Source organism: Leptonychotes weddellii, chromosome 7, assembly GCF_054177405.1.
Source record: "Leptonychotes weddellii isolate Sample4059 chromosome 7, ASM5417740v2, whole genome shotgun sequence".
Lineage (NCBI taxonomy): Eukaryota > Metazoa > Chordata > Mammalia > Carnivora > Phocidae > Leptonychotes > Leptonychotes weddellii.
This window is the reverse complement of record NC_138375.1, coordinates 74,676,926-74,690,120: the sequence shown is the minus strand read 5'-3', so window position 1 is coordinate 74,690,120 and position 13,195 is coordinate 74,676,926. Positions and strand designations below refer to the sequence as shown.

Sequence of the window (13,195 nt, the reverse complement as noted above, 5' to 3'; positions counted from 1 at the left end):
ATCTTTATAAAAAAGATATATTACTAAAAAAATAAGCCGTCAAGTAACAGAAGATATGCTAATGAGACATGATCACATAGTCCATATTATATTATTCAAAGGATGAACTCTTCTTAAAACATTTCTAAACTGTTATTGTTGAGAATATGAATTGCAGTGTGTATATCTTTATATTATCACAATGGTTATGTCTCATGTAATTAAAGTGATTTATTGAAAGCACATAAGCTTATTATCACACTCATCGATAAACTAATTATTCTCCATTAAAACACATACACACACACGATTTAGTGTAAAATCATTTCTGCTTCTGTCTGATAGAGGCAATTATTTCATTATTTTTTTCTATCTTTTGACTGACCCCACAAAATTTATTCACAAAACACATATACATCTTCTCTTCTGAGCTCATGAAACTTTCTTGTTGAATAATTTAACCTTAGAATAAATTATCAATGATAAGCTTCTTCTAAAGAATAAAATATTGCAATAATTCAAAGCATTACCATTTCTCTGCCAAAATGCATTTTGTCATGTAAGTATAACTCTTTGACCAGCATAATTATTCAGTTGCCCAAGTTTAGGGAGACATTGATCCCTTTCTTATTAAAATAACATTTTTCTTTAACAGCTGAGTGTGGGGCAGGATTACAAATGTGCAGCATGGAAAGTAAGCTTGTGGAAAATCAGAAGGAGAGTTTTAAAGGATGTTATCATCCCCAGAAGAGGAGATATGATGGAATTCATAATTATTTACTGGTTAACATACCATTCAAATATAGCATGTATTTTATACAGTCTTGCTTCTCAGAGGTAAATGCAGGTGTATTTCTTTTCCTACTTGTCACTGGATGGTAATACAATTACTCTAAATAACATGTAGGTCAGTCCTGAGCAGCAGTTACAATTTCCTGCCCTCAAGTTGCCTATTCAGCTCTTGTTTTCAATAGTATATACAATCCTGCATTACAAGAGTGCCACAAATAATATAATTTCCATGGAAAGAGGCAATTATTGGCAAGATGACGAAAATGATGAACAGATATTTAAGTAATGGGAAACCCCATGAGCTGATTCGCTTGTATACCAGGGAGATGTGCATATTTAAAAAGTAACTATGTCAACTTAGTTTTCCCTCTCTATGGTTGCATCACTTCTGAAAACAGAAGAAAACAAGAAGAGGAAGAAAAACTCTGTACTAGAGAGAATATCTAGCAATGTTATCTGACTATATTTAAGTCTTGGCCACAAAGTTCATAATTCTCAGGTTTTATAATCACCACTGGTACTCGCAGATAGGCTTCATATCAAAGCCCTGCTACAGAAAAGCAGGAGACCTCATTCTCATAAATCAAGATTCCAAAGATGAAAATGACCTGTTTATATGAAAATTTCACCTTTGATTTTGAGGACAGTTGTATCAAATATAAAATACCTATGTTTAAATGTAATGCAAATAAATTATATCCTTTTTCCAAAAAGAAAGAGGAAAAAGATGTAGACACAAGGACCTTTAAGGGGAAGGTTGAAATAATTAGAAAAGGGATACATTTCCACAAAATGGTAACATAGTAATACATAATGCTACCTAGTATAGCCACTCATCCCTTAGTTTCTCCAGAAGCACAATCTGCTTGAACATCACCCTTCTTCATTTTATCCCTGGAGGATGGAACTGGGGAAGCAGTTTCAGTGTGTGTGAAGGATGGCGGACTATGTGGTCACTGAAGTTACAATCCCCGGATTTTGAATTTGACACTCTGTTCTTACCACACTAATATGGATGAATACAGCAAATATTTTAGGGGACGGTGATGATTTGAATGAATTACCAGGTGTTCAGTATGTTCTCATAGAAAAAAACTAAATGAGTGAACTGATTTTCCTTTACTCAGCATTCAATATCCCTATTAAATTTTATACAACTGAAAATCCCTTAGGCTAAAAACCCCCAAGACATATTACCATACAAGCTAAAAATAATCTGCCAAGTACCCCAATAAGTGCAGAGCCAGACACAGGGAATTCTGTATCTTCAATGGTGAGCCAGAAAAATGTACCAGTCTGAATGTACAAATGGCTTATTAATAATAAATTAAAACTTTAAGAATTTTAGATATAAAAATAGTGTTGAACAGATGTTTATTATTCATTTTAATTTTTTTGTAGACCAAAGGAAAAGATGGGGATTTATGTTTACTTAATTTATCATTAAAATTGAATTTAAATATGAATTATTTAAAGAAGAATATATTTATTCTTTCTTTTATACTACAATAGATCATTCTTACTAATTAATACTAAATATAATATCCTGCTCTAGCATTATGTCTTAACTACATCTGGAAGAGAAAATATTGATATATATTAATGTATTACATCATTTTTACACAGGTATGTCATAATATAGACACAGAATGAGGAAAGCCAAATTATATCACTTTTAAAAAATACATACTTTTCATATAATACTAATTTTGAAGTACAATTACAAAGAAAAACATGTAATACAAACATGAACAGTGCAAACATTTCTTTAAGACTTTCTGAAACTTTATTTTGGTCAATAAAAAAACACAGTGAATACTAAGTCAAAATACTCAGCAACTTTCTTTAATAAATGCTTTTCACTTTATTAAAATATAAAGGTGATTTTTAATGTGGCCCTGACCTTTTTGTGAGCCAAGTTATCTTGCAGTCATTAATACTATAAGAATTGAGAAGAAACTGTACAGTAAGAAATACTTGTTAAAGCAAATTCAGACATTATCATACATACAAAAACATTTTGATGTATTGTCTAAATTCACAGTAATAAAAATGACAAAATTAAAGAAAAATTTAAGTAATAGCATGATTCAATCAGAATGGAAAAAAAAAAGATTGTCATGTTCCAGGGTCTAAAAAAATTACTCACTATTAAAAATGAATACTGACTTTTTAAATAGAAATTTGAACAAAGAAGATCTTTACAAATAAAATCCCTTTATTTCAAGGACTCTGCATATAAAAGTCAGTTTCATCTTGGTATTTATTTGTGTCCAAGAGTGATACCACCACTGAACAAATGAGAAGCTTAATTTAGATCTTATATATTTTACAAGTTATAAGAAGAGCCAGGTCTTTGTAGGTTACAGGAACCATAAACTCCTCTCACTCCCAAGAGCCATTTATTTCTTGAAGTGAGAAGAGGCCATGATGGAAAACTCTTCTTGCTACAGACTCCAAAGACGTAGTACTAGAGGGATTTTGAGTTTACAGAACCTCAGACTCAATTTTCAGTGGACAAAGACAGAGAGTCACACGAATCTTCCTTCTCTCTGGACTGGTCTCTACCCTAACCCAGCCATTTTATTCCTGATCTGGAGCAAAGACATTTTCTAGACCCTGTGGCACACACAACAGAAACCAGATGCTGAGAATGATGCTGAGAAGGGGACCAGGCATTAGTAAGAGGATGATGTGGATGTGAGTGATCAGTGTGATTGCTAGTTACTTAAGAAGCATCACATGATTTGCTTGAAGTTTATGGGAAAAAAATAACAAGAGTGATGAAATCCTGTAGTACAGTTTGAAGAGGTGTGAGAGAGATTTGGAAATGCAGCTGATAGTTCTTCTCAACAAGAAAAGCTGAAAGATCACATGCTAAGCCATTACCTTACTTGATCTTTTCCAGCTCTTCCTCATTAGCATTGTCTGTAAATGAAATAAAGCATTTTCATTATCTTATGACTCAAGTACAGAATAGGGCAGCCAGCGGTTTTCTAGAGAAAGCTTAACATTTAAACGGCAGTTTCCAGCAACGAGTATACAAGACAAAACTTGTTTATCACATACACACAGCTAAAAGAAGCACCTTTAACATTCAAGCAGTCTTTCTGGTGAGAGTTCATTTGCTTTATTCTTTTGTAGACAGAAATGAGACAGTATTTTTAAATAGAATGGAAATTTTGAGATATCTTAATTATTGGTTGGGGGGAAAAAAAAAAACCTCTTATTGAGTCTCATGATTGGCAATTGTTCCCTTTGGTGATGGAGGTTAAGGATGTACAATGACTTTACCAGGTAACTTTTCTCTTCAAACATGTTCAAAAGTCTGTCGTTTTGGTGGCATCTTAGAATTATCTCTGCTTCCAGTTAATCTTTAATTATATTGGGGTCTACAAATGTTTTCAATTGTGAAAAATGCTACATTAGTCTATCTTCCTGCTAAATGTTCAGCCATAACATGTCCTTTAAATCAGTTTTTTCTTTTTCTTTTTTTTTTTTAAGATTTTATTTATTTGACAGAGAGAGAGAGACAGCAAGAGAGGGAACACAAGCAGGGGGAGTGGGAGAGGGAGAAGCAGGCTTCCTGCTGAGCAGGGAGCCCGATGCGGGGCTCGATCCCAGGACCCTGGGATCATATGACATAAGCCGAAGGCAGATGCTTAACGGACTGAGCCACCCACGTGCCCCTTAAATCAGTTTTTTTCTGTGTGTTTCATAGTAAGAAGTAATTATGGCTACAAGTTATTTAAGGCTAATGGAGATCTTTAATGAGTGCCCAAGATCAGTGGTCTCTTGTATAAAGTAAGTCATAAAAATCCGAAGATCTTTTATTTACTCTCCAGTTTTAAATTTTTCTCAGTGAACACTGAGGTATTAAGTTCCTGATTAACCCTCTTTGCCCTCTCTTATCTTTAAGGCCGATGAAGTAGAGAATAGGGATTATTTGGAGAAAAGAATATAGAGATTGAAATGCTAGTCATATTTGTACATCAAGGAAGCATACTGGTGCCTTTAAGAAATATATCTCCTTCAGCAGAATTTACTATAAAGCAGGACTATTTCAGAAACTACTCATAAATTACAAAAATACAACGAAGGAAAGATTTTAATATAAGATTAAGTCATATAGAAGACAACCTTTGGCCTAAACCAAGACAATGGAATTACATAGAAGTTCTATGGTAGGAAATGAGAACATCATAAAATTGTCAAAGATAAGGATTCACTTATCTTCTTTGTAGATAGTGGTTTTATAAGTTGTATTTTCCCTGTATATCCTCTGTGTTAAATATTGACCAAAATATGGAAGAGTGATAGATTTCCTAAGGTTACAATAATTCCTAATTTTTTTTTTTTGAATGGAGCCAGGAAAGCAAAGCATTGTTAACAAACACTATTTATAGAAATATCTTATATGTTTTCTAAGTACTAATGTGCCATTTATTTTGAAGCAACAAAACCCACCATTGGGTTGTGGAGATGGTCATGGAGTGGCCATGTAATAAATACTTGTTGTTGATCTTAAGTGAGTTACTGTCATCAGCATCAGCACCACCACCTTCTCCCTTACCACTGAAAGGCAACTGGAAACCAAATACTTTCATGGCAGGCCACATTCACAACAACTCTACCAGCAGGAGTCAGACAATAAATGCTCAACTTTCTCAGAAAGCAGAGTTTCAATGAACAAAGAATGATAGTTCCCAGAGATAACGTTTTCAGTCAAATCAAGAGAGAACAACTAAGATAAATCAGAAAGTAAAATCTCGTAGCTCATGGCCATTTATTATCATCATCTAGTTTCTAAGAATCTCCTAAAATTCCATTCTGTAAGGGGCTAAGAGCATGAGGAAGAGTTCAATCTCAGGGCAACACTACTCAGTATAACACACATTCACTACTGCTGCTCAAAACCACATCCTCTAACTCAGAGCCACTGCATACAATAGCCCTTCAAGATGTAAAGCTAACTATAGGATTGGTATTTTTCCCGTCTCTCAAAACTGGCTTTACAAATAGGCTGCATGGTATCATTTTTCAGAATTGAGACACTGACACAAACAAAAAGTCAACAATTGCCCTGAGTATAAATATGAAAGATCTGGCAGTTATGGGGACAAATTCATTATTTTCCTGATTTGGTTTCTAGAATTCTATTATTAGATCCACTGACTCTCAAAATGTCCCTAGATTTTTAAAAATTATTTTGTTTATTTTTTTCATCATGATAAGTATATTCTTTAATCCCCATCCCCTATTTCACCCATCCCCCACCACGCAGCTGCCCTCTGGTAACCATCAGTTTGTTCTCCATAGTTAAGAGTCTGTCTCTTGGTTTGTCTCTCTCTTTTTTTTCTTTGCTCATTTGCGTTGTTTCTTAAATTCCACATATGAGTAGATCATATGGTATTTGTCTTTCTCTGACTGACTTACTTTTGTTTAGCACCGTACTCTCTAGCTCTAACTCTGTTGTTGCAAATGGCAAGATTTCATTCATTTATATGACTGAGTAATGTTCCACTGTGTATATATACACCACATCTTCTTTATCCATTCATCAATCAATAGACATTTGGACTGCTTCCATAGTTAGGCTATTCTAAATAATGCTGCTATAAACAAGGGGTGCATGTATCCCTCTGAATGAGTGTTTTGTATTTTTTTGGGTAAATATCCAGTAGTGCGATTACTGGATCATAGGGTAGTTCTATTTTTAACTTTCTGAGGAACCTCCATACTGTTTTCCACAGTGGCTGCACCAGTTTGCATTCCTACCAACAGTGCAAGAGGGTTCCTTTTTCTCCACATACTTGTCAACACTTGTTGTTTCTTGTGTTTTTTATTTTAGCCATTCTGACAGGTGCGAGGTGATATCTCATTGTAGTTCTGATTTGCATTTCCCCGATGATGACTGATGTTGACCATATTTTCATGTGTCTGTTCGCCATCTGGATATGTTCTTTGGAGAAATATCTGTTCATGTCTTCTGTCCATTTTTTAATGGGATTATTTGGTTTTTGGGTGTTGGGTTCTTTATATATTTTGGATACTAGCCCTTTATAGTATATGTCATTTTAAAATATCTTCCCCCATTCCATAGATTGCCTTTTAGTTTTGTTGATTGTTTCCTTCTCTGTGCAGAAACTTTTTTATTTTGATGTAGTCCCAGGAGTTTAATTTTGCTTTTATTTCCTTTGCCTCAGGAGACATATCTAGAAAAATGTTGCTACAGGTGATGTCAGAGACATTACTGCCTGTGTTCTCTTCAAGGATTTTTATAGTTTCAGGTCTCACAGTTAGGTCTTAAATCCATTTTGAGTTTATTTTAGTGTACGGTGAAAGAAAGTGGTCCCTAGATTTTATAGCACGATTTCTGCTTCTTGAGCCAAGCCAACTAGCTAAATCATGGGTTTAAGTATCCCACTCCCGGGCTTCTTTTTCTTTTTAGATGGTTGGGTTAAGCTAGATTCAATAAAACTGAAAACAGTAGAAAAGTTTCAAAAAAAGGTGAATTTAACAAACATAGTATTACTACTGTTACCTTTGCTATCTGTGAGATGTTAGAGAAGAAAGATTGTTTGGGGAATGTTAAAGATAGGAGATAAAGCAAATTATAGAAAAATAAGATTTACGTTTTGCTCTATGATCTTAATTTTAACTGAGAAACATATGAATTTGTTTTTGAAAGCATCATCACCTAATATTATTACAGGATAATCAAACTTCATTAGCAGCTCAACTTTCTTTGAAGCCAGTGAAAGAAATAAGTAGTATAAAAATATGGCCTGTGATAGAGCTGTAGAACTGATTATGTTTTCATGAGATTCCACATTCTCAATCCATTTTTTACCTTTATTTTTTATTGTATTTTTTTAGGCAATTACATGGCTACTAAAGATATAAAAATAATCACAGAATCGCTAGATATTATAGTATAGACATATTACAAAACATTAAAATTTTATAGGTAGATTTAAAAAAAATGTTAGCTGTGAAATAATTCAGAAAAATTTGCAAAATAAACCAACATGAAAGAAGTATTTTTTTAATTTGCTAAAGGCCAACTGGGGTCAATTCATATGTTTCTTACATTCTTCTATTTTTTTAGCTTTAGCCAAGCAATTTGTAGGTCTAGTTTATCTAAGAGAGTGTGTAACACAAATTAACTCACTTTTATTTCACAAATTCTCCAATGAAGAAAGCTGTGGATTGAACTCTGCTAGAAAAAGAGCCAGAAAGAACTCAAACACACTATCAGACCAAAATACCATATACAGGACACACATGTATGCACTACACAATTTTGTAGGTTCAAAAACAAGACATGCATTCAAAACAGAAAGGACAGCTGTGTCATGCAGCTCATCAGCATGCCCCTGCCCCCCATGGAGATTGTGGTTTCTCATACACACAATGCTGGAAACTTAAAAAATATATATCTCTATATATCCGTTCACATCTGAGTTTTTTTTTAAAGACTCAATGATGAACTCAATGGAGAAGACTTTAGTATAAGCAATTTTGAAATACTTTTGCTATTACTCATACTATACTCCTTAAATTGCTGTAATTAGACATTGCATGTTTTAGAGGCTTTAGTAGATTCAGTAGGTTGATAGGATTTTCAATTCATTCTTCAGTTTTACTGATTTCTAGAACTGGCAATCCACACAAGGAGAAATCATCCCAACTGCATCATTCATGGAATGTACTGTCAGTATTAAGAGTGCTTAAAAAGAAAACACAACTCACAAGATAACTGATTAAGAAACTTTACAACTCTGTGATGCTAAATACTCTGTATTTCCAGTTAATTTATTCCTACTTTTGATAGCATTTTCTTAACATTAATGTTGGTTCTATTTCCTATTTGATTGTTAAACTTTGTTACTAGCTCTTGAAACTCATGTCTTCCATTCTCTACTTTAACACATATAAAATATTTAGCGGAGTTTTGTAAATACAAGCACAAGAATAAACACATGGTTCTTGGGCTAAAGTCTTAAATCCCCAAAGCTTAAAATAGATTATTTCTGTGCTAATAATCAAAGAGAATAGAACTCTTATAATTTTGATGTGTGAGGATCAATGCAAAAATCATCCTCTATTCCTTCCCTATTCATCATGCTAAATATTAAATGGAATTCTGAAGTCTTTAGTACTGATTTCTGGCCTGCTGCATTTGAATTTTTCTAAATAAGATTTGTTCCTGGATAATTTGTGAAAGTTTGGCATACCATTTTCAAGGCAGCAATATGTTATATATTTCAGACATAAAAATTTAAAGATACATTGGATCTCTGATTGTTTTTAACTAAAAAACTTTAAATATATTCCAGGGAAACATACAGAGCTAATAGTAGACACGTTACAGAATGGAGAAAATACAGTGATACGCTTCTAATGCATTGTCGTTGTTAAATACCTTCATAGAGCAATACAGATTGATTTTAAGCATATGATCATTAATGTACTAATTTTAAGAACTCAAAAGGAAACTAAATAAGTATTTAATATTGTTTGTGATAACCTCAGGAACTTGAACACTGAAGTAAGGAAAAGAAAAAAAACCTTAAAATACCTTTCCCTGGACCTTTGAAGTATTCCTTCAAATCCTCATAGACATTCATCTGCAACTCATTGAACAACTACTGGTACAGAAAGCTGGACTAGCTTTGAGGGCAGTCATCAAAAGAAAGGTAATCAGAAGCAATAATTTATATATATATATATGTTTATGTATATATAAATATAAATAATATAAATATATAAATAATATATATATATTTATTTATTTTTATTTTTTTTAACCAGAAGTGATAGGATAAAAGAGGGAGGTGAGGTGAAGTATGTCAGGTAGGGCAAGTGACAGTGAAGAAAGCCTAGACTTGAGAGAAGGTGAGCTCTGTTGGAGTTTGTATGAATGGGGCAGAGGTTACCAGTGAGGGAATATACGGTGCTCATTGGAGAGCTTTAAAGCCCCTCATCAGAAATTTCCATTTAATTAGAGAAATAAACACAGGTCACTGAGCGCTTAGAAGAGAATAAAGAGGACATTATAGGACCTGGCACAATGCTTATAGATGATCAATAAATGTTTTTTGATGCTTGTTCAGCCAACAAATGGTCCTTGTTCAGAGGCTCAAAATCTCATAATTAGTGTTGCTTCACAGTTTTAGAGACCTTAATAAAATAGCTATAAAACTGCTATATAGAACAAAACAAACAAAAGAGAAGCAAATTTGTCTTTGTTAGAAATTTTCACCCTATAAGCATAGGCTTAGAAACCCTGATTCAAATCTAGGACAGCAGACTCCCTGGGATACTGGGGATGCCATGAGAATTTCCCGTAGGGGATCTTTCCTACTTCCGGCCCTCCGCCTGAGTCAGTTCACTTCCCCACAACCAAGCCCGTGCTCCCAGCTATTGATCACACCCACAAGGAGGAGCAAGTGAAACCATACTGGACACCCTTCTCTCTACTGCTCAGGTGTGACTGAGGTCAGGATGGTCACCAGCCAGAACTGGCTCAAGTATAGGCTGCAACGGTCATGCTTTTCTGGGGCAGTGAGTCTTCGCTAAGCTACTCACTTCTCTGGTGAAGAAGAGAGAAGCCAGGTGAAAGTCAATGCTGGTGTGGGATGGGAGAAGACTTCCTTTTTCAGTTGCCACAGAGGGATGAATTCAGTGCTATTTGGGAATCTGAAGGGCAGGGCATGGAGTAAAGCAGTGAAGGAAGAAACACTTGGCAGTAAAGGATTTTCTTTCAAAAAGCTGGGGTAGTCAAAGGGATTTGAATTGAGAAAATGGCATGAAGATTTCAGGAAGAACTCTTTGTCTTAAGGGCAAATGGGGCTGGAGAGAGACAATGAGGAAAATGGAAAAGGAAAAAAAGATGAACAATACCAGATTTTTTTTTAAAGATTTTATTTATTTATTTGAGAGAGAGAGAATGAGAGAGCACACGAGAGGGGGGAGGGTCAGAGGGAGAAGCAGACTCCCCGCCGAGCAGGGAGCCCGATGCGGGACTCGATCCTGGGACTCCAGGATCATGACCTGAGCCGAAGGCAGTCGCTTAACCAACTGAGCCACCCAGGTGCCCCAATACCAGATTTTTGATGAGCAACTGTTTCATGCAACCCACCTGTTTTCTTCCTATTCATGTTTGATAAATCACTGACGATCAGCAGTCAGGGACTGTAATACTTTTAAAGGACGTTTTTCTAATTAGAAAGACATTGTGCTGAAATAACAACTTGGAGCAACTATGGAGATGGAAAGATTTTTATAAGAATTGTTGAAGAACAAACAGGGTTGGGAACCACTCTGCCTGTGCTGACACACATTCGTGTACAAGTTAGGATAACTCAGCAGCTTCATCTTGGTCCCAACTTGATCTCTCAAGCCCTCAGTTTGAGGTTAGACCACTTTTAGTAAATATCCCTTTTCTGCAAAAATTCAGCAGACTCTCCATCATCAAATCACCCAAATAACTACATCAGTCACGATATCCTTCTAATTTCCAGTCATATTGCCAGTAGGGATGGTTTGGGATACGTAAGACCTCAGGCACTTAGGCATTTTCATTTATGAAGTGCTGTTCTTCATTAAAAGAACAAAGAATCTCAAAACAAGATTCTATCACTAAGTTTTGTTGATTTTACCTCTTATACGTAAATCTGCTGATTTCTTTCCATCTCTACCTTGGACAATCCTAATCCAGACCTCCATCACCTTCCACCAGGATTTTTGCCATAATTGGTCCTAACTGGTCTCCAAGTACCCATTCTCTTCCTTCCATCTGTTTTCCACAATGTAGCTACACAGCTATTTCCAAAGGCAAAAATGATTATGCCACTTCTGATTTATAGACTTCCCCTTGCTCTTTGCAGAATGACCACAAACCTTAACTTGGCCAAGAGTCCCTACACAGTCTGGGTATCCCCTTTCCACTGTCATCATTTGTCATGATCTCCCACACTCTCCTTTGCTTCCACCTTTTCTCAGCTCCAGGACGTTTTCAATTCCTGGAATGCGGCATTGTTTCTCTGGTCACAGGGCCTTTGCACATGCTGTTTCCTCTGCTTCAATACATTCTCTTTTCCTGGTTTTTGTCTTATTAACTCCTATTCACACTTTAGACCTCAGGTCCCATTTGACTTCCTTAGAGAATTCCTGTCCCCCTAACTAGACCAAATTCTACTGTATTTGCTCTTAACAGCAACACACCCCTCTCTTTCACAGAACTCAAAACAGTCATCATGTTAAATTTCCTTCAATAATTATTTGATCCCTGAATTCTCCACTGGATAGAAGTTCTATAGGATCCTAAGGGTCTTGCATAGAACCTGGCTTATAGTAGGCTTTGGCCAATACTAGGATTATTTGGATAAAGTAATAAACAGACACATAATTTATTCCTAGGTGTGGATTAGCCAGCTAGGATATACTCCTTGGCTTGTACTGGGTGATGTATTGTACTATACTGCATACTTGTGCTCCATAATGTATTCTGAATTGGGGACTTCTACAATGATGGGATTCTATTTCTAAATATTCTCTGTAAAAAAATTTCCTCACTACCCTTCCCTTCGCACACATGGGCCTATGCATATGCACACTTACGTGCATTTTTTTTTGTGGTGCTAAGTTCTCACAGTAGGTTTTTGTAGGACTTGTTAGAAAAGAGAAAGTTATTTCTCACTGACTTAAGTATGGATAAGTAAATCATACTCAGTAAATACAGTATATGAATACATGCGCTTATTGTTTAATTTTTAGAAAGGAGAGAGAAAAACATTTGTTGAAAATGGTGCATTTTTCAGTGAGTTTAAAACGGTTCCAAATTTGAAGTTGGGATTCACTATTCTAATCTACAATCCAGGGGAAAATGTCAATAACACCTTTCCAGCAGACAACATATACCAACTTTAGTCATGCATTATTTTAAGACAGCAATACACACAGTGCTGAAATAGGGTATTTGGACTTGCCGAAAAAAATTATGTTTACTCCTAAAATGTGTTCTAATCAAAACTAGTGGGAGCAGCTCCCAGTACACGAAAGCACACTGAGTCTACTAAATAATCTCTGATAAATTGTGGCAGGAAGTTCACTGGCAAGCATACCGATGCAGGTCAAACCTGGTATTTTTTAATGTCACTTCAACATGCTGGAGTAATTGGCTCCTCTGTATCCCTTGTCAGTTTCTCACAACAGCATGGTGTGCAAGGAAGTACAGACAGCCAGTGCTGGAAAATGGGTAACATCGATATGGAAGCCCATCAAGAAGATGAAAAGTATTCACTTCTCATTCAGCAAACAAATACCAGAAAGCAGAAACTCTATTATAATTTCACCTCATTTTTCTTTGTTATGGTACGCCTGATAGTACGGTCAAAATAGTAGAGTCTGGATACCT

The 13,195-nt window shown here is 35.3% G+C and overlaps 1 protein-coding gene across 16 annotated transcripts in view; it reads right to left on the bottom strand.

The window, feature by feature from the left end:
• Window positions 1-13,195, bottom strand: part of MCTP1 (multiple C2 and transmembrane domain containing 1) — a 494,794-nt gene that overhangs the window by 207,248 nt on the left and 274,351 nt on the right. For 13 of the 16 annotated variants that reach the window (XM_081826561.1, XM_081826545.1, XM_081826553.1 and 10 more), the window contains exon 6: window positions 3,661-3,699. The exons of the other annotated variants lie outside the window; for them this stretch is intronic. In XM_081826561.1, the coding sequence (XP_081682687.1) occupies window positions 3,661-3,699 (39 nt within the window). The remainder of the gene's footprint in view (window positions 1-3,660; window positions 3,700-13,195) is intronic. 16 annotated transcript variants of the gene reach the window in all.